Source organism: Tiliqua scincoides, chromosome 4 (genome assembly GCF_035046505.1).
Source record: "Tiliqua scincoides isolate rTilSci1 chromosome 4, rTilSci1.hap2, whole genome shotgun sequence".
NCBI lineage: Eukaryota > Metazoa > Chordata > Lepidosauria > Squamata > Scincidae > Tiliqua > Tiliqua scincoides.
The window spans coordinates 210334860-210360397 of NC_089824.1; the positions used below are offsets into that span (position 1 = coordinate 210334860).

Genomic DNA, 25538 nt, shown 5'->3' on the forward strand with positions numbered 1-25538 from the left:
AGGGTAGGAAAAAGGGATCCCAATCTACTAACAAAGAAACAACAAATGTGATCAGGTTTCTATTGAACAGTCTCAAAGATGGAGCAGTATCTGAAAAAGAGACACACAAGTGGGGTTGCCAACCATCTCATCTCAGCAGGATTCTTGTGCTTGTGCTATTTGACAAAATGTAGAGTATCAGGTTTCATCAGTAAGGTCTAGTTATAGCAGTCAATTTTCTGTCTATCATTGATTTTGCAAAGCAACAGGGGCATGTCTGGAACAAGTTGGTCAGTATGCCTTTTCTGAAACAGCTGTATTGTGGGCTTCATTTGTGGTCTATCCAACTGGCCATGTGGAAGGTCCTGTACCCTCTTCCCCTTTAGGAAAGCTGTCTGTGGAATGAAGATAAATTCAGAGAGTATAGCAACAAATAGCAGCATCAGAAACGCAGGGCCTTGGAACTGGAATGCAAACTGTGAGGGAAACCTACTTAGGAGCACATACAGCACTGCCATGTTGGGGGTGAGAGTATAGTACCTGAAAGCATTGTCTTTCCCTCTCCTGTGGGAGTGGGGGGTTGCACTAAAACTCTGTAAAAAATTACTGCTCTGGCCCATGAGGCAAGGCTGAAGTCCTGAAAAATAAAAGGCAGTCAAGTGACCAGATTAGTGCTTAGTGAACAGTGGCAATGTTTGAGTACTTGGCATTCACCAAGAAAGAGCAGGCACTCACTGGTATTAGCTGTTGCAAAAGGAAGAGATGGTTGGGCAACATAGTTTATACCAAAGACATATTTGAAAGTACTGAAGAGTCAGTATGGAGGGGCAGTATTAGGGATGTTAGACAGATATGCAACATCAATATGTGCGGCATGGGATTCGCTTCCCTCTGTTGCTTACCTATATGGGGTGCACTGTCCTTTCTCCCCCTATTGGAGTGATACAGTGGAGGTTCCAATTGAGTGTAAGTATGTGGAATCCTTCTGGTACACTAATAAGATTTCTGAGATGATAAGTGTGAACCAAGTATTTTGTTCAGATATCTTGTAAATATGATGCCTGAGACAGATGCTGGGTGTCTCTCTTTGTGATCACCATTGTAACAAGACAATTTGGATAAAGTGTGAGAATCAACCATCTATTGAAGAAGAAATTTAAAAATGCAGACTGCAGTGGTTTAGCCGCATCTGCAGAAGGAGTACCAGTCAGCTGTCACACAAGCTCCTCTGGTGAGAGCCTACTAGAGGGTTCAACAGACAGCTCCAAAAAAAACATGGCTCAAACACACTGAGAAAGATCTAAGGAACCAGCAGTTGACCATCAGTGAGTCTAGAAATATCGCCAACAATAGCAAAGAGTGGAAGTGTGTCATGACTGACACACAGTGGTGTACTCAGGTGGGCAGGGGTGCAAACGTCCCGGGTGCCAGGAATTTAGGCACCCGGAGGTGGCACTTCAATCCGCTCCTCCCACCACTGTTTTTTTTTTGTTTGTTTGTTTTTTTTGTGGTCAGAACTGCACTGACAGTGACTGCACTCTTGCAGCCACTGTCAGTGCAGTTCTGCACCGATCTGAGGGCTGCCCTCCTCCCCTTTCTTTAATGGGGAGGAGAGGAGGTCGGTCCTCACATCAGCAGGGAACGATGCCTAGGGTAGCTGCGCTCCTGCAGCCACTGTAGGCGTGGTTCCCAAGCACATCAGACAGCCGCTCTCCTCTCTTTTAATGAAAGGAGGAGGGAGGCCCTCAGAACAGCAGGGCCTCCTCAGAAAGGAGTAGGGAGTCCCTCAGAACAGCGGGGAAGCCACCCTGGCCGGAAGCGGCGCATATCTCCTCCAGTGCATGTCTCCTTCTCCTCCTAACGGCACCTTCGGAGCTTTTCATGCCACTGGAGGGTGCCCAGGAGGCAACTAGAAGCAGCATGAATGGTTCCTTCAGACCCTGGGCTGCCTTCTCTTTCCCCCCTTTTTATCAAAAGAGGAACAGAGGAGGTGGCACACCCGAGGTAATTGTGGGGATGATGACGTCGCTACAGTTATTTCCAGGTTGGCATGGCAAGTGGGTAAGTGGCTCCTGGCGGGAAAACCGCCAGGACCACCACTGCTGACTCAGATTCTAGTGGCACTTATAGCAGCATATTGGTTGAGAGTTCAACCTGCTCACCAAGCATTAGCTAAGAACTGAAGAAGAGAAGAAGAACCAAGTATCTTGCCCCACATGATATGAGGGCAGCAGGCTGTTTGTGCATAGTGCTCCCTTTGTGTGGAAAGTTCCCTTTCTCCATAGTTCTTATCATCACAATTCCCATGCACATGTTGGCATATCCCAACTTCAGCACTTCCTGTTATTCTGCAACATGGGCACTTCCTTATGACTTGCCCCAGAACCCAGTGCTGCTGCTTTAAGTACTATTATATCCATAAGCAGCTAGGGCTGAAATGGAGTGGCCTACCTAGCACCCTCTAATGAGCTCATGGCAGACATGATATTTGAACTAGGTGCAGGGCATGATGATGTTGGCACATTAATTTGCAGCTGCTATGCTATATCAGCTTTTCAGACTGTTTTGAGATCTGCTGAAGTTAGACAGGCCAGAATTCAGGTATAGAAAGGAAGATAATACAGGAGGTATGATGATACACACAGCCCATATTGGTAACCACTGAGCTGGTTATTCATAAACATGAGATTAATTCCTTGGGCCTATTGATATGGCTTTTATTGTACAACTATAGTGCTTTATCTTGACAGAGATATATTTTACACGGATACACTATGTTTTGGCAACCAAAGAGTTGTGGACAACATTATCAATGATGTTTCCTGCTTGCTCAAGATATCTAGGAGGAGTCTACATATTGTTAAGTATCAAATAAAATTTTAACATTATCTGTAGAAGTTTAAAACATTTGAGGGAAGGCCAGTAAACAAATATTTTATTAATTGATAGTTGTAGTAGGTTCAGAGTTGCCAAAAAATTCATGGTACCTATTATTTCTAGCTGGGAATGGGAATGTTGAGATTACTAGAGAACCTTGGTAAATCAGTGGGATGGATAATCAAATGCTTAATAGCAATGTTCCAGATTCTTACAAAGAAGAGTTTTCTGTAGCCTCTAAAAATATCTCTCTCATTTCTTCCATGGAGTTATCCTTCTGTATTGCAGCTTTTCCTCTTGCTGTTTCATTGTTCTGATCATCTGCTTTGAAGAAGACACAGAAAGGCACCATCATTACATCAGCATGTCCTGCATTTTCTGCCAGTCTGTTCTTATTTTCTAACCCTGTGGTTATTTTCAGAGCTGGTGGTTTCAGCATTGCTCTAGTTAACAAAGAATTATATTAGTCCTCTTGTGTAACTTCCCCTGAGTTCACAGAATGTTGCAAGGGAACTGTGTCCGCTGACCTTGCCCATTTGGTAACTGCAGATTTGACGTCTGTGAAAAGGGGGCTTTACCTGCATACACTATCTAGAGGTGTTTGTTTCTAGTGAATAAGATAGAATTACAGCCTGTCTTACTGAATACAATGCATTTGCTTCTGAGTAAAATAAGTAACACTGTTTTCAAACACTATGGCAGATTCCTACTGTCATGCACATAGATACTTTTTTTCTCTTAAACACCAAATGTGCAGTTGCTGAGGGGTGAAGTCAGCAAGAGTGGTCTTGCTTCCCCCACCACATTCAGTGAATATGGCGAGAATTAAATTAAAAGAGGCCTAATTTCTGTATTCTGAAATGCCTGTACAGTATAAGCATTCTTTTTTTTCTTCATATGGTACATTGTAATAAAATAAATAAATCTTTATATCAACTCCTGTACTGTTTTAGAAATGTCTGACTTTTTCTTTCTAGCACATACAATTCATAATATATTATATCAGGATGACGATATAACATTTTCCCCAACTGTCTTTTTGTATGTTTTCTTTTTCCTAGCTATCTACCAGCAAAGGTTGTATTGCTGGTAATTTGAGTTATATTGATGAAGATGGTACAAAAGTTAATTATACCTGCAATTCAACAGTAGGTAACATTAACTACTTATGCTATTGCTTTTAGTTAATTAATGGACAGCCCAATCCAAAGGGTGACCTGAGCTGGCCAGTTCTTGAGTCACAAACATGCTTTAAGGCAGTATTTCTCAAACTGTGGGTTGGGACCCACTAGGTGGGTCGTGAGCCAATTTCAGGTGGGTCCCCATTCATTTCCATATTTTATTTTTAATATATTAGGTGGGTTTTTATTTTATTTTATTTTTAATTTCAGGTGGGTCCCCATTCATTTCCATATTTTATTTTTAATATATTAGACTTGATGCTACCATGGTACATGACTGCATTTGGGGAAATGTTGCAGACCTGTACTTTTAACAAGCTACTATGTATATTCTTTTAACAATGATAGTCAATGGGACTTACTCCTGGGTAAGTGGGGATAGGATTGCAGCCTAGGATTGTTAAAAAAATTTTCTTCTTGATGATGTCACTTCTGGTCATGACATCACTTCTGGTGAGATTCTCATTCTAAAATGTGGGTCCTGATGCTAAATGTGTGAGAACCACTGCTGTAAGGCCTGTTTATGCCAACCTATGAGCCAGAGGATGGTATCCGCAACTCATTCATTGAAAATTTCTTTTCCCTACCTACTTACAAAGTCATCATATCTGCTACTCTCTGCTATTTTCCATATTAGGTTGAAGGGTAAGCAAAGGGTTAAATGCCACTTTTTCTAGCAGTGGCTTCTCAGGACAGTAATAGAATATTATCCTAACCACATAATATTCAAGGATGCTCTACAAAAAAAAATAAAAAATGAAGACATTTCAAAAAAAACTAGGTGTAGACATTTCAGTTCTGATTATCACTTTACAGAGTGATACAAAACAATTGATAATTTAAAATATTGTTTTCACTTCCTTTTTTACTATCAAGATATCTTTTGAGAGAAAGATTAGGGGGTGACATTTGCAACAGTAATAGCATTTATCTCAGACCCTTTTAAATGAAAGTTAATGTCTTAAAATAAATGGTTGGAACCTTCTGAAAACATCCTGAACAGGCCCATCTAATATTGCCTTGTGAGGACAGAGTCACAGTGCAAGCCTAATCCTCTGCTCCGTGGGCACAACGGCCACTGATCCGGCCTAGAGTGCTGCAAACATTCCATTAAGTATGTTTGCAACTACTCTGGAGTAAGCAGCAATGGTGATCTGGTATCCAAAGGAAAGGTTGCCAGTGGAGGGGAGTACTCAACTGAGCAGCGCAGGGGCAGGGCGGAAATGAGATGGGGAAAAGCATAACAGAATGAGGGAGGCGGAACAGGGTGGAACAGGCCCAGAAAAGGGCAGGATCGGCAGAGGATGTGTCTGCTGCATCCTAATCCCTCCTGGGCCTGGCAGCTTTACATGGATTCACTTGGATTTGCACCAGAAATTTAGCTGGTGAAAATCCAAGAAGCCCCACTGGGCATGCTGGAGTTTTACACAGGGTAAAGGGAAATGTATCCATTTACCCCCAGGAGACCTCCAGCCTATTCCTAACCTGCTCTGGATACAGTGTAGGCCACTGGCCCAGCTGCACAAACACAGGTTAGGATTTTGCTGCCTTTGTTAGAATTACCTTTAATTAAGCACTACCACGTTTTCCAGACTCACAAAGAGAGTCTGGTCCAACAAGAAGCTGACGGAACATACCTAGATCCAGGTCTACAGAGCTTTCGTCCTGAGTACACTTCTGTACTGCAGCGAGTCATGGACTCTTCGCTCACAACAGGAGAGGAAACTGAGCGCTTTCCACATGCGCTGCCTCCGACGCATCCTCGGCATCACCTGGCAGGACAAAGTTCCAAACAACACAATCCTGGAACGTGCTGGAATCCCTAGCATGTATTCACTGCTGAAACAGAGACGCCTGCGTTGGCTTGGTCATGTCGTGAGAATGGATGATGGCCGGATCCCAAAGGATCTCCTCTATGGAGAACTCGTGCAAGGAAAGCGCCCTACAGGTAGACCACAGCTGCGATACAAGGACATCTGCAAGAGGGATCTGAAGGCCTTAGGGATGGACCTCAACAAGTGGGAAACCCTGGCCTCTGAGCGGCCCGCTTGGAGGCAGGCTGTGCAGCATGGCCTTTCCCAGTTTGAAGAGACACTTTGCCAACAGTCTGAGGCTAAGAGGCAAAGAAGGAAGGCCCATAGCCAGGGAGACAGACCAGGGACAGACTGCACTTGCTCCCGGTGTGGAAGGGATTGTCACTCCCGGATTGGCCTTTTCAGCCACACTAGACGCTGTGCCAGAACCACCTTTCAGAGCGCGATACCATAGTCTTTCGAGACTGAAGGTTGCCAATACTAAGAGGCCTGAGCTGTATCCAGTGCAGGATAGGGACCAGAATTGGCTCAGCCAGAGGCAAGGGGAAACTTTTCCCCTTACCCCTGGGCAAGGCGCCCTGGCCCCTATTGGTCTCCTCAGACCTGTGTCACCTCTGGAGGTGGCGCAAGTTTGAGGAGGGCGGAGCAGCTTGAAGCCGCTCCAAGCTCCCCCGAAACAAGGATTGGGATCCAGCATAACTGCCAGATCCCAGCCCTGCCTCCTGCTCCCCGCCCTCCTGCCCCCAGCTGTCTTAAGTTGCAATTCCTAGACATACCTTCTTGAAAGTAAGCCTTGCTGTTTTCAATGAGACTGAACAAACATTGTAAGACTGAGCTGTTAATAGCGTTATGAGGGCTATAGGTGCCATTAACACTTATAAAGAAATATCTAGTAGAGTCTATGGAGCATCAAGTGTTACTGTGGAAAACCATTACAGAAATTAAGAGTTTGGATTATTCAATTATTGTAAATGAATACTTTTTCTCTATTTATGTATCTTACTTTACCTTTTGTTGTTTTAGGCAACTATACCATCTAACATTGAAGGAATGAGAAGTATCCTTTAAGCAAAATGTCTGCTTGTAGGGTTTGGAAGGGTGATTTTTCAAAAGAGACAGCTAAAGACTAATACAGCCTTCACAAAAGTGACATATTTTCTTCTTTAAAATTCTACCTGTGTACAGAGTTACTTACAGCCCAATTCTACATGGCTTTGGCTGCCAGAACATGAGTTCTGGAAGCGCAAAGCCCTTTGAGGTGTTGTGAAAGCCCAGCTGCCATTACGAGCTTCCAGGCTACTGCCGCAAATGGCCGAGGTAAAGTGCAGAGTGGCTCCCAGAGGTTCTGCCACTCTCTTAGTAAGTTAGGAGTAGGGACAGGAAGGAGAAAGATCAGGGGAGTTTGGGGTGGATAGAGGTATGGGCATCATCTTATCACCCCTTTTAGAACCCATCCCTTCTCTTTTTGCTCTTGGACTTATGCCAACTGTGTAGCTGGCATAGGTCCAAAGAGACCCATAGGCCACCAGAAGGCCCATGGTGAGATAAGGGAAACATATTTCCTTTCCTCTCCCAGGCCTCTTGATTGTCTCCCCCACCACTGGATGCAGCACACGCCGTTGGCCTGGCCAATTGTGGGGGATAGAACTGGGCTCTTATACTGTAAGTGATTTTCAACTTTTTCATGTCACAGCACACTGATGAGGTGCTAAAATTGTCAAGTCACAGCATCAATTTTTTTTTTTTACAATGACAAGGCACACTGCTCTGCTGGCGGGAGCCTCATATCTCTCAATCGATTAATAATAAATGAAAATGACCCCCTTCCAATCTTCTAAATCACACCGATGTGCCATGGCTCAGTATTTGAAAATCACTGCAATGTAAAAGCAAAAATGTCCAACATATACTACAGTATTCAATACTTCATAATGTGAAGCAGTGGAATTCTACCAATATTATGTTATTCTTCTAACTTTCATATTATAGATTTGATCACAGATGCAAAATTTATTCTAATTGTAGAAAAAGATGCAACTTTTCAGAGACTTCTGGATGACAACTTTTGCAGCAAAATGTCCCCATGCATAATAATCACAGTATGAAGCTAACATTTTTTAACTCTAAAAATGTTTTTTGTTACAATTATGATTATTTGTGAATTATTATAATTTGTTCAAAATATGGTTAATTGTAAATTCTCTAATTAGAGCATTTATTACCTTAGGGGAAAGGTGTACCAGATGTGAACACAAGGCTTCTTGTCAGAAAGTTATGGGATACATGTCATGTACCTATCTTCACTCTCATGGATGCTGATCCACATGGTAAATGTGAGGATTATAGCAGAATTTGCTACAATGCCTTTATTGAAGAAATAGGACTAGCAGCAGCCATCTACATCATCACCACATTTCTATAGAGTCAGGAGCTCCCAGGAGTAGAACCAGTAATTATTTTTTTCCAGACACAGTTCTCGGTGTGATGAGCACCAAGCTTGCAATCTGGAGCATCTTTGGAGTAAAAAGAATTCCCAGATTCTTGGGTGGCTCAGCCCACCCAGGTTTACCATTGGGCCCTCCTAAACATGAAGGTTTATAAGACCTTGCCCACACAACACTTGTCTCCAAGCTCCAACCTGCCACTCCATTGGGAGCAAGTCAAAAGAGAATTGCTCACAGCAGCAGCAGTGACAAGGGAAGGGAGAAAAAAGCAAGCTGTTGTGGATCCAAATCACTTCTCCCCATCTATGTTATTTATGAAGAACATGCTGTACAGCCTCCCCACTCCATGTCTCTTCTGTTTACAATAAGCATGAGCTGGGGTTGCTGAGTTCCCAGCATCCCATGCCCCTGTTCATTTCAAACAGAAGAGGTGTGGAGTGGGAATGCAGCACGTGCAGCCTTTGGCCCAAATCCTAACCAACTTTCCAGCACTGGCATAGCTGCCCCAATGGGACATGTGCTGCATCCTGCAGTTGGGTGGTACTCATGGAAGCCTCCTCAAAATAAGGGAATGTTTGTTCCCTTACCTCAGAAATTCGTTGCCCTTATGTCAGTGCTGGAAAGTGGGTTAGGATTGCACCTTTTCTAAGTAATGTGGGTGGGGGTGTCCCCACTCATTCGTCAGCCTGATCTCCATGGGAAGGTGCACGCGTGCCCAGAGTGCTAGTGGGAAGGAAATACAGGCAGTGCAGGGGAATAATACTGTCTAGTTTCATTCTAATTCAAAATTAGAGAAGGCAATAGATGTTTGTCACTTTTTATCTGGCATTGCACTCATAGATGTGTTAAAAGCATCCTCAGCCCACTTCTGCCTACATCATCATCATTATTGATACAGCTTTTTTTTCCCAATATCACTTTTCTTGCCCAAATACTGTTCCAATTAGTATGCTCTTTACCAAAAAAAAAAAAAAATTGCAAGAGGGGGGCAGGGAGGGAGGTAGAATGAGGCTGGAGGAGGTGGGATCAATGGCACCCACTTGTGGCCATGTTCTATCTCCTTTCCGTCTCCCTTTCCCTGGTTCTACACCATCTCGGCTACTATGCTAAACCAGCATAAGTACATAAGAAAGTATATACACTCACACATTTTATATTAATGGAACATACATTTCTAATTTGGGCCCTAAAGGTAGTTCTGGAAGAACAATAAAAGGACTGATTAACTATTGCTCCTTTGCACATTTACACCAACAAGTGCAGTTGTATGATGTTATGTATCATGTTAAAATGTAGATAAGTCCTAATGTTTAATATTGTCTCTAAGTAGGTATTGAAATAATGTGTATCTACAAATATGGCTCTATGGTAAGTTTTTCTCAACGTTTAATTCAGATTATTTTTTCTCCATTAGGCCTTTCTCTATCTGAAGGATAGCATCCCAACTTGGGCTTCTGCTGTTGGGAGTTCCCACTGTGAACGGAAGGAGCCTTAACCTTACAAGAGATCCTTGCATAAATGGAACACTTATTCCATTCCCAGAGGGAGTTCCCAACAATAGAAGTGCTAGTGGAAAGGCTCTATGACATGAGGAAAGTATTGCTGATATACTTACAGTGCAATCCTATGCATGTCTACTCAGACATAAGTTGCATTGTTGTCAGTGGGCTTACTCCAAGGACATTGTGTTTACAATTGCAGCCTTAGTGGGGTTTATATGTTATTCACTATTTTGGTTGAGGAATAATGGGATGTTTCTGGGCCACAAGTTTTTTTTTTGTTTTTTTTTTAAAGCAAGGACTGAAATATTATTATACAGTAGTCACATTTTGCATTAACAGAGTAATCTCAGTGTACTTATAGGACTCAGGGCCCTGAATATTTTTGCAAATTCTGACACAGAAAGAATAACCTGTAGGCAACCCTGGAATATTTTTTCCACTAATCTTTCTGAGTGGGGAATTAGTGAAATGGGGGGAGAGGGGAGAAAAAGTAGGATATGAGTAAGGGTCATACCTCAGTGACAGAGTACATGACTTGCTATGTACAAAATTTGGTCCCTAGAATCAACGGGCTGGAAGACATCTCTGCTTGAAACCCAACTACATATATATTGCACAGATATTGGAGAACAAACTCCTGACATAACCTGGGAGAGCAGCTTTTGGAAGGGGATAACCTTGAGTAAACAAATGAGAAAAGGAAAGGCTGAAAGAGCTCCACTCCCTCAGATACAAAAACTGCTGTTCTACTCCTAACTGTAGCTTCTAAAGCCACTGTTTTTTAGTTAAAAACAAAACAAACACAGGGAGACTATTTTATTCATCTCTGGGGTACTGAATGATTTGGTCCTGAGATCCTGGATAGCCCTAAGTGTTTAGAGCAGTGATTTTCAACCTTTTTCATCTCATGGCACATGGGCAAGGCACTAAAATGGTCAAGGCACACCATCAGTTTTTTTACAACTCATAAGGCACACCATGCTGCCGGCTGGGGGCTCACATCCCCAATGGCCCAACTAATAAATGACCCTCTCCCGAATTCCTGTGGCACACTTGGGGACCATTTGCGGCACACCAATGTGCCATGGCACAGTGGTTGAAAATGGCTGGTTTAGAGGATGCAGTATGATTCACCTGTTATGCACCCGCCTTCACTTTTCTGTTAAAGAACGTGCTAAGCAGATACAGACTTACTGCTTGAAAGCCTGATTTTGTATTAGTTTCAGTTAAGTAAAGGCAAATATAAATAGCAATGAGTTTATTGTTTGTTATTTGATATTTCAGTCTATGTCTTTTGAAGCTCATCGCCTCACAGTTCCAGCTATAAGATGGCTTGGCCTCCTTCCCTCTGATTTTGAACGGTTAGTTATTTTTCTCTAAAGTAAATTATCCTTGTTTTACCACCAAAAACAAAGTCAAAGCAACAATAAATTTGCTGCAAGTCCCACAAGATTGGAAGTTTTGACTTGATAACATCCAGAGCTCTACATCTTTACCTCATCTGATGCTGGGGAGGCTGTGGAGCCCTAGGATCAGTAAAAGGCTGGAGGAGAGCTAACAAGCTGAAGTTAAATCCAGATAAGGCAAAGATGCTGTTAGATCTGTGATCCAGGTTAGGGACTGTCATTCTGTTCTAGCTGTACTTCCCTTGATCAATTTCATGGTTTGAGGGGGCAACTGGACCTAACACTACTCCAAGATGACCAGGTGGTGACTATGGCTTGGGGTGCCTTTGCCCAGCTTAAGGAGCTACACCAACTCTTTTCTGTCTCACTTAGGTCTGACTATAGTTAACCATGCATAAATTACATCAAAGTTGTTATGCTGAAAGACCTTTTGGAAATGACAGTGCAGATTTCTGCTGCATGATTAGCCACCAAGGAAGTTTCAGTCCCAAAACTAGGACTGAAACCCAGACTGATAAGGATTAGAATCTGTTTCATCAAGGAAAGTATGATGTTTGGTTGCTGGCACCTGCTCAAACACCATGTCCAAAAATGTCAGATTGGAAACTGATCTATAGCTCCCTAGATCAGTGTTTCTCAGTGTGGGTTGCGAGCCCTTTCCAGGTAGGTTGAGGTCGCTGTCACCTCACCAGCCTCATCAGGGCTGCCCACAGGCAGGTGTACAGAGTGACTTCCAGTGGCAGAGCCAGGAGCACCTGGTGGCCAGGATCTCATTACAACACAACGAGCACGCATCCAGCATGAAGGAGGATGGGTTGCCGAGATTGCCTTGGCCTTCACTCTCACAAGAGCTAGGAATGAGAGGATGGCCAGCGGAAGTGAAGCTTGGGCAGCCAGTGCCAAGCCTCAAATGGGTCCAGGCTGCCAGCTGGAGAGGGGGCTTGCTGGCGGAGCTCCTGGACCTGGCAAGAACAGGCGCTGTGACCAGGAGCAGCCCACAAGAGACAGCCAGCCCTGCATAGCAGGAGATGTTATGAAGTTGTAGGGTTGAAGAGTTTGCTCCATTATCTTGTTGTTCTCTGAGCCACGATCCTCATGGGCCTAGGGCTAGGCTGCTGTTTCTAGTGTCTACAGGTGAGACCTAGAGTTTGGAAAGGAGGAACATCATCCTCAGTTTCTGCATGGATTCATCAGTGGGTTCCTTCGTGAGGTTCCAGTTCCAATTGGAATTTCCCAGAGAATCCTTTGTTCGAGTTCTGGGCATTGCACTTGGGAGGGGCCTTCTGAGGCTTTTCTACAGTCTGGGGAATCATGGGAGCCCCTCCCCTTAGGAAGACTTGGAAACTTACCTGCCTGCCTGCCTGCCTGAGAGGAGGAGCTACCTATGTGAAGATTGACCCTGCCATGGCACCACTGACAAGGGATGTTCATAAGCAGGCTCAAACCCTCCCGTTTTATGACAACCTGCTTCAGAGCAGGGAGGCATTCAGTGTCTGTTACACAAACCACGCAGCAATGTCTAGTTAATTCTCTGAAGCCTCTGAGACAAATAAGGAAAATTTCCATTGGTCAGGGTTGAGGTTCCTGACCTCTGCGTAGTCAAATACATCTCTACTACTCCTTTCAGCTACCCTTGCCTTTTCCAAATGCAGAGTGGCTAAGAGCAGGGATGAGAAGAAAGAGGAACTGTGTGACAGACATGGAGGATTGAAGACTGGCAGAACATTAAAAAAAGGGGGAAACCCATATAGCTTTGAGAGCTTGGTTCACTATTTACAAAGCAGGAAATAAAAGAGGGGAAAGTTGGGCGAGCAGCACCCACAGATGTGGATACACTAGACATAATGAGGTGATGTTGTTCATTTGTTTACCAAATATTACCGGGAAAAGTGTGGTGGCACCAGATGCGGCAACCATATTCTCTGTTCTGTGTAGTTAAGAATTTAGTTAAATATTGTGCCCTGTAGTATTAGCCTCCTTTGGTTTCTATTACAAATGTTCATGTTCATGAAAATAATACTGTTCAAAAAAACGTGAAAAATTAACACACCCTGACTTACCTGTCTGCTTTTTCAGGTTAAATATACCCAAGAATGCATTGATCCCGTTGACTAAACATGATCAACGTAAACTAGCCAGCTTGCAGATGAGGCCTTATATTGGTTGTCAACCACGCTGGAAAAAAGAAGTATGTATAAACCATATTGTTTTCTAACTTTTATATATTAAGGGCTTGCACTTTATTTTTCTTCTGCTAACTGGAAGCTTTGAACTCAACTGATTTGCTGGGATCCAAGCTAGACATGATGTTGGAAATGCATCTCTTGGGAGAGGTGAGATTGTTGCTAAAAGCGGCAGCAGATGATCTGAACTGGATGGGATGCAGCAGTACAGAATTTGTTTAACCCTTTACCCCTTGTGCTCTGGTTCAGATCCCTCTACCTGGAACTGCTATTAGTCTTGGTTAGAAAACATGTCACATTCAGTTTGGCTCTGAAAGGGTCATCTGACTAAAAGAAGCACTTGGCTTAGGGCCAATTCTGACCTTTGCATACTGGCTCAGCACCAACATGCAGTGTCACAAACGTGCTGCAAGGCACGCCTGCAACATATTCTGCCCAGCCAATGCGGCCACTGAGCAGCGCCGGTCGGAGGACGGGCAACTGCCACCTGGTGCACCATGTGAGCAGCGGGCAGAGAAGAGGTAAGTGGGGGCATGGAGGGAGGTGGGAGGAGGTGTTCCAGGAAGGGCAGAGGGAGGCCAAGTGCTTCTTTTATTCAGATGATCTTTCAGAGCCAAATTGGATGGGTCAAACAACTTCTGTACTGCTGCATCCCATCCAGTTCAGATCATCTGCTGCTGCAGTTATTCCATGACAAATGCCCATTTCCACATGTGTTTTTACATACTTGGTCTGGGCCTTAGATTATGGTCAAAGAATTGTGTTACTCCATAAAGATTAACTAGTTTTTGTAGTACAGGTGTGCGTCCCTTAACCCAGTGACAGGTCACATATGCAACGGTCACCACTGGTCAGGAGGTCACACCCCCCAAGATCTACTCCCCTTGCCTCCAGAGTTTTTCTAAGCCTTCGAGAGGCTCAGAATGCCCCAATTGTGTGAGAGTCGTGATTTCTGGTTTCCTGGAGGTCACATCTCTCAAGTGATTCTGGCATTCTGAGCCTCTAGGAGGCCCAGAAAAGCCTCCAGAGGCGAGGGGAGTGGAGCTTCCTCTTGCCTTCAGAAGCTTTGCATAGTGTCAAGTCCCACTTGACGACAAGGACAGCAGTCCACATCCCTGTCGTTAAGAGGCGCATAACTATATAGAGTAGTTAAACTTTAAATTAGCACAGACCTCTCGTCTTTGTCTTCAGTTACTCCTCTGGATCAATGTAAATTATGCTTCATATCTCTTTAAGCTGCAATTTAATTTCCATCACTTTCCTTTGCAGCTAGAAATTATGGCAACATCTAAAATGAAGGCCGAAATTCAAGCTTTGATGTCTTTTTCGCCTGACTATCTTTCCAGAGTTTATTTGCCAAACAAGTTGCAGTTCGGTGGATGGATATGAATATTAGACAAATAGTAGATGAATAATAGATAAAATTTTATGAGTCAGGTTTAGTTCAAAATTGTTAAAACAGGCCTTATAAAAACTGCAACAATCCTACATAAAACACTGTAAAAAGCTGTTTACAATTTGTTTTTCTGAGTTCTAATGGCCAGTCCACCAATGGTCTTATAGGCCAGATGGCACATTCAGGGGCAACCTCTTAATATCCCCCTGTTCCCTATTATCTTCAGAGCAGTTACAATTTCCTTGTCTCTTCCTTTGCCCCCCCCCCTCCCAAGTTTGCTAGACTTACCAACCACACCAGTTCACTTCTCTGCACCAGTGGAGCTCAGTGTGGCCTGACACAGGACTCTTCAATTCTGTTCCAGTTCAAGAGCCACTGAAGAATCGAGTAGCTCATTGTGGGGCTACTTACCTTACTCGGGGAATGGCATGAAAGTCATGACTTCCAGCATGCTGCTGTTCTAGGCTGCCAGGAGAGGAATTGCAACCAAAGTGGCTGCAAGTTGTAGACACTCCGGCCATGATTAGGCGGTGTTCTGGGCCGTCCCCCCTCTCCTTCTTTATAGGATGAGAAGGGGGGCCTAGAGTTGCAGCCTGCCAGGAAATTGTGACTCCCAACATGCTGTCGCTGTAGGCCTGCTCTTCCTCTTTCCTCTCCTCCTGTAAAGTAGGGGAGGTGGGGGATGGCCCCAAACGTCATTGAATCGTGGCCAGTGGTAATTCACAGTCACTCTGGGCGTGATTCTGCGCTGTCCCCTCTTTCATTAGGAGAAGGGGGATAAATGGGTGGGGGGCAAGGCTGGCAGCACTGCCCCCACAGGTGTGGCACCTGGGGCATTTGCCCCCATTACCCCCTAGGTACGATGCAGCTGCAGTATTATTTCTAACAAAAAATAATCTAGTTTAATTTCTGGAAAATATCTTAAACACCAACATGTGATGTTCCTTGTTTTTATTTGGATATTTTAAGCATAAAATGGGATGTTTTGTGTTTTTATGTTTTTTTAACACACACACACACACACACACACACACACACACACACACACAGGGTATAACCTACCCAGAAATGTTCTTTGAAAACACTGGCACTCAGAGAGGTAGCAGGAATGGAACAGCTAGTGTCCCAAAGTCACCCTATAGGAAACTTCTTTAGTTGGCGCTTGGAGAGCAGGTTGTCCTCTCAGCCACAGCTCAGTCAATATGGAGCCAATAACTCTGCCAGTTTCAAGCTCAGCTGCTACAGGAGGAGGTGGTCACCCTGCCACAGTGACCAAAACAGGGAAACCAGGCAAGAAACCACATGGAATTCCAAACAATGGGAAACTAGTTAGGTAAACACCACAGCGCTTGCTGTGGACCAGCAAGAGGCAGACTACTGGGACGAATGAAAAATCCAGCACTTGTAACATTGAAGTGGCTTGAGCATCCAGTCTCCCAAATCAGAAGGGTCTAAATGGAATCCTCAGCAACATTATGCCCCTGCGAACACATCTGTTGGAGTAACTCTGGCTTCGTGGTGGACGGAGACTGTGTGCATCTCTTGTCCAACCTCTCAGGTGGGATTTAACTAGGGAAAATGTGACCTTGTCATTCTCTCACAGCCCAGTCCCTCCTTTCTCTGCCACAGCATGCAGCTGTGTCAAAACAGGCTGTGCTGCATGGGGCGGGGAGGGGGGAACGGGACTGAAAAGGGAAACAATTTCCTTGAACCCTCTGTAAGGGCCAAATTCCAACCCATTTTCCAGTGTGGGTGCAGCTGTGCCCATGAGGCATGTGCTGCATCCTGCAGGAGGGGACAGTCACAGAGACCTCATCCAGGTAAGGGAACGTTTGTTCCCTTTCCTCAGGGCTGTGTTGCAGCTGCACCAGCACTGGAAAGTATGGACAGGGCTGCAGCCTAAGCCTATTCATGTCTACTCAGAAGTAAGTCCCATCTTGTTCAGCGGGGCTTACTCCCAGGGAAGTAGGGACAGGACTGCGGCCGTGCCGCTGCCCTCCTCTCAGTCCAGGCAGGGCTCGGGCTCGGGCTCCGGCGGCTTCTTCCCCCCAGGGAGCTTCCAAGGAAGCCAGCCTGAGGGACCGGTACGTGGAGCCGCGCTGGATGCGCCCAGCAGGGCCACCTGTCAGACGGCAACGCCAACCTCAGAGGTGGGCAAGATGCAGCAGCAGCCACTCCACCCGACAGCCTGGCACGTGGAACGCGTGAAGCCCCGCCCCTCCGAAGGTAGCCCCGCCTCTCCAACGACAGCCACGCCCATCCTTCAGTCGCGAGTGGACGTTGGCCCAATCCCGGGCGGCGCTTGCGCATGCGCAGCGAAGAGGGGCCTGTGGCGCGGCGTCGCTCCTTCCTGTCTCGCTCGGCGTAGCGGCTTGAGTGGAGAAGAGTCTGCCTGAGCCGAGCCCGGCACCCTCTGCACCGCCTGAGGAGACCCGCCTCCGGGGTAAGCGAGGCGGCCGAGAACTCGGCCCACCTTCTGGGCCCCGCTGCCCTCCGTCCCCAGAGTGGCTGACTGACCGGCCGCCTCCTCCTGCCCCGCCGGCGGCTTCCTTGCGTGGCCCCCGCGCCCTCCTCCCCTTACAGGGTCCCACGGAGGCCGCTGCTCCCTCAGGCTCAGGAGGGCGCCCGAGCCCATTGCAGTCAATGGGGCTTACTCCCAGGTAAGTGTGGGTAGGACTACAGCCTGACAGCCCAAGCCTGTGCATTTCTACTCGGGAGCAGGTCCCATTACAGTCAGGTAAGTATGTATAGGAATTTGGCCAGATTTGGCCCAAGGAGGCAAGGCTCTGCATCCCCACCCACTGCATGTTTCTGACCCTGAGCACATGGCTTGTGTGTGTTTGCACAGCTTTGCAGAGCAGCGGTACTTTTCAAAGGAGGCTCTGCCTCCCCATGCACTGCAGGTCCCTGGTGTATTATTGGCAACCTTCAGTCTTGAAAGACTATGGTATCGCGCTCTGAAAGGTGGTTCTGGCACAGCGTCTAGTGTGGCTGAAAAGGCCAATCCGGGAGTGACAATCCCTTCCACACCGGGAGCAAGTGCAGTCTGTCCCTGGTCTGTCTCCCTGGCTATGGGCCTTCCTTCTTTGCCTCTTAGCCTCAGACTGTTGGCAAAGTGTCTCTTCAAACTGGGAAAGGCCATGCTGCACAGCCTGCCTCCAAGCGGGCCGCTCAGAGGCCAGGGTTTCCCACTTGTTGAGGTCCATCCCTAAGGCCTTCAGATCCCTCTTGCAGATGTCCTTGTATCGCAGCTGTGGTCTACCTGTAGGGCGCTTTCCTTGCACGAGTTCTCCATAGAGGAGATCCTTTGGGATCCGGCCATCATCCATTCTCACGACATGACCAAGCCAACGCAGGCGTCTCTGTTTCAGCAGTGAATACATGCTAGGGATTCCAGCACGTTCCAGGACTGTGTTGTTAGTAACTTTGTCCTGCCAGGTGATGCCGAGGATGCGTCGGAGGCAGCGCATGTGGAAAGCGCTCAGTTTCCTCTCCTGTTGTGGGCGAAGAGTCCATGACTCGCTGCAGTACAGAAGTGTACTCAGGACGCAAGCTCTGTAGACCTGGATCTTGGTATGTTCCGTCAGCTTCTTGTTGGACCAGACTCTCTTTGTGAGTCTGGAAAACGTGGTAGCTGCTTTACCGATGCGCCTGTTTAGCTCGGCATCGAGAGAATGAGTGTCGGAGATCGTTGAGCCAAGGTACACAAAGTCATGGACAACCTCCAGTTCATGCTCAGAGATTGTAATGCAGGGAGGTGAGTCCACATCCTGAACCATGACCTGTGTGTACTTCGGCGTAAATAGAGGGATTTAATCCAGAGTCTCAATTTTGTTGTTCATAAGCCTAAAAGATTCTTTTTGTTATATAACGTGAGCATGATTGGGATTTGTGGTGTTTAATCTCGATCAATGTTTCGCAACCAGTGGCATGGGTTCCACCAGTGGTACTTGAGGTGGGGTCTGGTGGTACTCGCAGGACCTTAGACAGCTGCTGCCTGGCAGCAACACTAGGAACACAACACAGCAAGCAGTAGCGGAGCTTGTTTTTACGCAATTGAAAAAGCCCTCCCATCTAGATCAATGTTTCTCAACATTTGTCCCCGCCATACCACTTCACTCAGTCCACCTATTCAAAGTACCACTGGAAGTAACTGGTGATAACATCATTGCTAGTTCTGGGTTGGAAGGCCAGATGCAATGCAACAAACACCAGTAAGAGGCTCAGGGTGGATGGGAGGTCTTTTTCAGTTGTGGAAAAGCATGCTTTGGAGCTCTGCCCACCAAGCTGAACCTCCTACCTCTATTTATTATGTTATGTTCTTGGTGTTGCTGCTGGGCAGCAGATGTTTAAGGGTCCTGCGAGTACCCCCAGGCACCACCTCAAGTACCACTAGTGGTACTCGTACCACTGGTTGAGAAACACTGATGTAGATAGAAATTTGCTTTAAATTGTTTTCAGTGCTTATTTCTCTTTTTCTCAGGGCCAAAATGAGTTTGTTCGGGTCAACGTCAGGGTTTGGAACAGGGGGCACCAGCATGTTTGGCAGCACAACAACAGATAATCACAATCCAATGAAGGTTTGTAGCTGCTAATCTCATGGACTCACCCCAAGAAGGTTGGGGTATGAACATCTTTAAAATTCTCAGATAAAGAAGATGCACTCCTTGCTACATTGTGTGCATAATGCCAACCTGAATTGTAACTGTTAATTGATTTGATGTTATGCATCTCTTGAAGGTGGAGGTTTGAGCATCCATCATAGGTGTCATAACTACAGTTTACAGAAATGGCTGCTTTTAAAATTTTTTTGTAAAATTGCAACTTCTGCAGTTGTACAAAATAGCAGCCCGGACGTAACATAAAGCATGGATTTGCACTATGTTTTTATGTATTACATAAAAATGTGTACCCACCAGGAGCTCTGTGTAACTTTAACTTTTGTTCCAGGATATTGAAGTTGCTTCTCCACCTGATGATAGCGTCGGTTGCCTGGCTTTCAGCCCACCAACACTGCCGGGTAATTTCCTTATTGCAGGATCATGGGCAAATGATGTAAGTAATATAGGTTTTGAGTACACTTGGATTGTCTGGTATGGACGGTGCCTGTTGCAGACAAAACGGGCTAACCATTTTCCATAAGTGGAAACCATTGCCTGGTTAAGGCAACAGCACATTGTCTTTTACAAGACAAAATAAAACTGTGTTTGCAACATACTGGAAACTTAAACTTTGTGTTTAATAGAATTTGTTGCCTGGCATTTTAATAAATGGAAAGGTGGATTAAAGTGGAGACAGAGTAAAATTGAGGTGGAGAGAGGAATTGACTTTCACACTTTTCTGGTTTCCTTTTTATTCGGATGTAATAGCTGCATTACTTAGTTATTGCCAATGTTTTCTTAATTTCTTCTGTCTAGCTTATTTATTTGGTGAAATGAGGTTGCATGAGTGGACAGATTTCAGATTTAGGCTACAATCCTGTTCACCACTTAACCTGGAAGAATTTGAACATAGTGGAACATTCTTTTGCATAAATTTGCATGCATAGGATCAAGCTGCCCATCTGTTGTATCAGACATTAATCTTGTGACCCTGAATGGCTCATATAGTTACTCCTGCAGAAACTTTAGTAGTCCTGAGTTGCTTTATCATAAGTTTTTTTCTTTTAGTATTTAGTGATACTAAAAGTGGTATTGTCTAGCTGGAATGATAGTGAGTCAAGTGTAGTCCAGCAGCCAGGCAGTAGGATCTCAAAAACCTTTGTTAAAATTTCAGCTGGGGCAGGGACTTATTGAGTGACCACCATCTCTTTGCCTTAATGTAAAATCAGAACAATTAAATAGACTTCAGGGTTGTTATACAAGTCATTACCTTGATTGTGTAACTGCACGTGGCATATACGTGCATTATATGGAAAAACGTTCTCTCATTCCAGGTTCGCTGTTGGGAAGTCCAGGATAACGGACAGACAATTCCAAAAGCACAGCAGATGCATACAGGACCTGTCTTAGATGTTTGTTGGAGTGATGTACGTCATCTTATTCTTTATAAGGAGAAATCTTTAAATATCCTGTGTTGTTGAGGGAAATTAAATGCTATTGACTTCTTCAGTAGAGGAGTGGAACTCTAGCATACTCCTTGACACGGAAGAGAATGAAGTTGTCATAGTAAACCTAATACAGGTAGCCCTCGGTTTGCAATTATTTGTTTTGTGATGATTCACATTAAGAATGGGTTTTAAAACAGAAAACTAAAAATATCAAAAGGGAATGCTTGTGTTTGGAAAATACAACTCCAGCGTAAAGCTCTACTTTACTTTAGGAAGAGGGGAGGAGAAGAGTGAAGAAGAGATGTACACCGTGAGCCCATGCAAGTGTTCTCAGCAGCAAGTCTCACTGAATCAGTACAAATTACTTTTGAGTATGCATAAAATTGTAGGCTTCACTTGCATGGAGAGACTCCTAATTTTAAGATATACACACTACAGTCATACGTACTGCTACTCAGAAGCAAATTCTGTTCAATAGAGCTTGTGCTAAGTAAGCATATTTAGGACTGCAGCCTTAGCCGGGCTCAGTGCATGCAGGCTTTAAAGGCACAGAGAACAATACGGGGTATGGGGGTGTGTAGAGAAGTAAATACTGCATTACATCACTATCAAAAAAGTAACTCATTGACTTGCATTATATTGTTAGGTTCAGTTTGTGTGTGTGAGTGTAATACATATGCAACAGTTCCTTCAGGAACAGACCCCCATCTTAAATTGAGGGCTACCTATATTTTTTTCTGCAAAAGTTAGTGGTCTTTGCCAGTGGTGCACCTTTAGCTTTTGCAGTTGGATATGGAAGTTTAGAAATGGATACTGTGACATTTAGACTATTTTTCCCCATCTCTTTTCCTGTCCCCCCTTCACTTCTTAGGACGGAAGTAAAGTGTTTACAGCCTCTTGTGATAAAACTGCCAAAATGTGGGACCTCAACAGTAACCAGGCAATTCAAATTGCACAGGTATGATTTCCAAGCACGTTGTCTATAATTCAGATGTATGGAAACTTATTTTCAAAGAAAAAGAAACCCTATAAGTTAATAAACTGATTGAACATAAAAATTTCTAGTGTTTAATGTTGACACAGACTCTTCCTCTAAAATTGGGGGGGGGGGGTGATTTCCAGCAGCCACAAGCAGTGCTTACAGTTTTCTTCAATCTGAATTTTTATTTGTGTGTTACGGTAGTGGTTCTTTCAACTATGGGCAGTGCTCCCCTCCTCGTCAAAAGGTGTGAGTGCAAAGTTCCAGAATTGCCATTTGCTCCCCAGCCAAGTCATGGATAAGTTGAATGCTCTGTAGCAGAGAATCCTTACTGATCAAACGTGTGCACAGGAGACCACTCCTTCATTGATCCTGTCATACTGATGCTATTTGGGAAGAGCTTCCTTTTTGTTCTAATGGTATTTCCCTGTGTGGTATGCAAGGGGAGGTCAAATATTTTTGTTCTGCTCTTTCTAATGACAGGGTTTAGTGCCCTGAACCACTGCTCTTTGTGTTCAACCCAAAGCTGCATCTGTACAACTGTGTGTAGGGGTTTCTGTATGTTTGCTGTTGAATGAGTGGGTCTGCGAAGCAGATGATCTCAAAAAGTGTATCTGAGTGCAAAAGAACTGATGAAACATTATGTTAATGTGTGCGTGTGAAGACAATAAGCTTTAACTTTCTCATGAACAGAGTAGCTCTCATAGGCAATTCTATGGGGCTATCATAAGGTACATACATACATACCTAGGGCTGTGGGTAATGCAGCTGCTGTAGGATTGCATGCAAGGTGTCTTTGGTCATACATAGTACCTGCTTTACCTGAAGATACCAGAAATCAAACCTGGGAACTTCTGCATGCACAAATGTCCCTATCACTGAGCCACCGTCATTTGAGTCTCTCCAGGATTGAACTTTGAGAAAACAAAAAAAAATTCAGTGTATTTGAGGGGGATGGGCCAGCCAACAGCGAGCAGACGTGCCTTTCTCGAGCTCTTGAAGGGCACTCTGTTTTCCCCCCAAAACTGCGGATCTGAGGAGACCTGGGGATTGTTTGTCAGGAGAGACAAACTCCTCCATGTGCTGGCATGATTCCTGAGGAGATAAAGCCCGGCCAAGGGGCTTTCCCAGGAGATTCCTCCATCTTGGCAGTAATGGTGAAGAATTCATGTTGAATCAAGCTGAAGGCCCCAGCAGGGAAAGACTTTGAAGGACTTAAGTAAGTGTTATTCCGTTTGTGTATGCCTGGCATGGATTGAGTAATTGACTGCCTGATTTGGTTTTTTTTGCTGTGAGAAGAAGAGGGGGGGTGCTTTCCCCCCTCAGCTGTTTATTCGTGTGAGGAGAAATCGTAGAAGAGATTTACCAAGCTTGTTAGGGCTATCTGAAAATATAATTACAACTTTATAACTTTGAATTTTGGTGGACTACAAATTAATTGTCCTTGGATAAAGTTTGTGTACTGGAGCGTTTATTACCTTGATTTGATACTTTTGTTCGGGATTGCCTGAAAACGGCCGAATGTTTTGACATTCTTGCGGACTGAGGAATGTCGGTTGCCAAGGCTACAAGTATAAGTAAGAGATAAGAGAACAGAAACAAAACAAGAACAGTGCACCAGTGACATCTAGTGGATTTAAAAAGACATTGCAAGAATTGGATTTGTGTTTATAAGTGGAGCAAGGAAGATAATACGCTGAGGACATCTAGTGATCTTAAAGAGCATTGTGAGCAAAAGATATTTGAGTTCCTCAGGAAGGAATAATGAAGATGGTGGGTAAGAAAGTCCGAAGTTTGCCAGCGTTGGAGACGGGATTTGGAAAATTAGTACAAGAGGAAGCGAAAGGGAAAGACTGGAAACAGACTATGCAAGACAACATGGAGAAATTGTTGGCAATGGTACAGCAACAAATAAATCAATCTGCACATATTCAAGCCAGCGTGGATGTTTTAACTAAACAGTTAGATGAACTGAGTGGACACCTGATGGATGTGAAAATTACACCAGAAGACGATAAACAAGAGATTGAGAGATTGGGACAAAAGATAAGAAAAGACCAAGCTAAATATCGGAGATAGAAGAAAATCAGCATGATGCAGAGACAACATTAATGGAAACTCAGATGGATAATGCAGCTTGAGTGGTGAGGTTCAAAATATACCAGAAGAGAAAGAAGAAAATTCATCATGACAGATTGTTAGATTAAAATCAGAATGGATTGATACACTGTAGGAGATACCTAAAGAATTGGATTCAGCGAGAAGGGTGAGCACTTTTTATTTGAGAAAACACAAATTACCAAGAGAAATTCATGTGAAATTCATCAGAACCTTTTACAGAGATAAACTACTGAAGGCTTCACAGGAAAAGAAGTGGACTGTGGATGACAATAAAGCTAGAATTCTGAGACATGTTCCATGGAGAGTGAGGAAGAAGTGAAAAAAGAAGAATTGTCAAGGCAAGGTGTGGAGACTGGCTGGTGGACATGCCTATAATTAGATTCAAGATTTGGGAGAGACAAATAAGAAAGCATCTATTCCATATAGAAACCATTTGATAACTATTGCTAGAAACAAAATAAAAATATATTAAAAAGTATATGTTTTTATTGGATTTCAAGACGTAAGAAAAAATAATGTATGATAAAATAGGCATAAAATATAGACCAGAATGGTAAGAAATGTAATACAAGAGATTGTTGAATTTATAATAATATAATATAATATACAGTATTTATATACTGCCTTTCTTGGTCTTTATTCAAGACTTTATTCAAGGCGGTTTACATAGGCAGGCTTATTAAATCCATGCAGGGATTTTTACAAATTGAAAGAAGGTTCTTTCTTTCAAGAACCACTACATTCAAGGTGTTACACTCCGATCTGGTTTAACATTGTGGCCTCCATCCTCCCACGCTCCGAGCAGATGGAACAGCTCAGCTGCAGCTTGCCAGCTGCTTCAAGGTCGCATGGTGCCGGTGGCCTCGAACTGGCGACCTTGTGGATGTTAATCTTCCGGCAAATGGAGGCTCTACCCTCTAGACCAGACCTCCTGCCCATGATATCGCTGAAACCTGAATTATTTTTGTTTAATATTATTTTAGATGTTATAGATAAAGAAAACGATGTGTATTTAGTTATTATGATTTTAATTATAGTGAGGATTTTATATGTTAGATATTGGAAGGATTTTAAAATATTAATGAAAGATGAATTAATAGAGAAAATAATGAGGCAATGGACAGGCGTTCAGAAATTTTGGATTAATAACAAAAACCGACACAAATTGAGCAATGGAAATCTTTTTATGCTTGGTTGAAAATGAAGTTTTAGAAAGATATGATAGGGTATTTAGATGATTGTATTACATGTATATTATATCTGATATGATATAATAGACGTTGGATGAATGAAAAATGGTATTAAGAGGTAAATTTAGATGAGGAAATGTAATGACTTATTAGTTGTAGTGATATATGATAATGATTTCCTGCACCTCTTTTTTTTGTGTGTGTTGTGGTGTTATGTTTTTTTGTGTTATTTGTGTTTATATTTGTTTTTGGAAAATAAAAATAAAAATTCAGTGTATTGAGGAGGAAAAATGTGTCAAAAGTTTAAATTCAGTAAACTTGCAAGCATACCTTAGCCAGAGAGACTGGTGGCATGCCTTAAGCATGGCTGGGGGGGCATGTGAGGAGTACAAGATAGAAAACCTTTGTTGATTTATG

At 44.0% G+C, this 25538-nt stretch overlaps 2 protein-coding genes across 5 annotated transcripts in view; both read left to right on the forward strand.

Moving 5' to 3' along the window:
• Positions 1 to 14775, forward strand: part of SPO11 (SPO11 initiator of meiotic double strand breaks) — a 120628-nt gene extending 105853 nt beyond the window's left edge. Inside the window, exons 6-14 of the mRNA XM_066624709.1 lie at positions 2730 to 2838; positions 3918 to 4004; positions 6875 to 6908; positions 7841 to 7950; positions 8079 to 8178; positions 9626 to 9663; positions 11082 to 11158; positions 13280 to 13391; positions 14656 to 14775. Of these exons, the coding sequence (XP_066480806.1) occupies positions 2730 to 2838; positions 3918 to 4004; positions 6875 to 6908; positions 7841 to 7950; positions 8079 to 8178; positions 9626 to 9663; positions 11082 to 11158; positions 13280 to 13391; positions 14656 to 14775 (787 nt within the window). The remainder of the gene's footprint in view (positions 1 to 2729; positions 2839 to 3917; positions 4005 to 6874; positions 6909 to 7840; positions 7951 to 8078; positions 8179 to 9625; positions 9664 to 11081; positions 11159 to 13279; positions 13392 to 14655) is intronic.
• Positions 14776 to 17104: 2329 nt separating this feature from the next.
• RAE1 (ribonucleic acid export 1) overlaps positions 17105 to 25538 on the forward strand; it is a 33888-nt gene continuing 25454 nt past the window's right edge. For all 4 annotated transcript variants that reach the window (XR_010794353.1, XM_066625214.1, XM_066625215.1 and 1 more), the window contains exons 1-5: positions 17105 to 17225; positions 19266 to 19362; positions 19733 to 19837; positions 20718 to 20810; positions 21703 to 21789. Coding sequence is in view for 3 of the 4 variants with exons in the window: in XM_066625214.1 (XP_066481311.1) it covers positions 19273 to 19362; positions 19733 to 19837; positions 20718 to 20810; positions 21703 to 21789 (375 nt within the window). In the remaining variant the exon portion in view is untranslated. The remainder of the gene's footprint in view (positions 17226 to 19265; positions 19363 to 19732; positions 19838 to 20717; positions 20811 to 21702; positions 21790 to 25538) is intronic.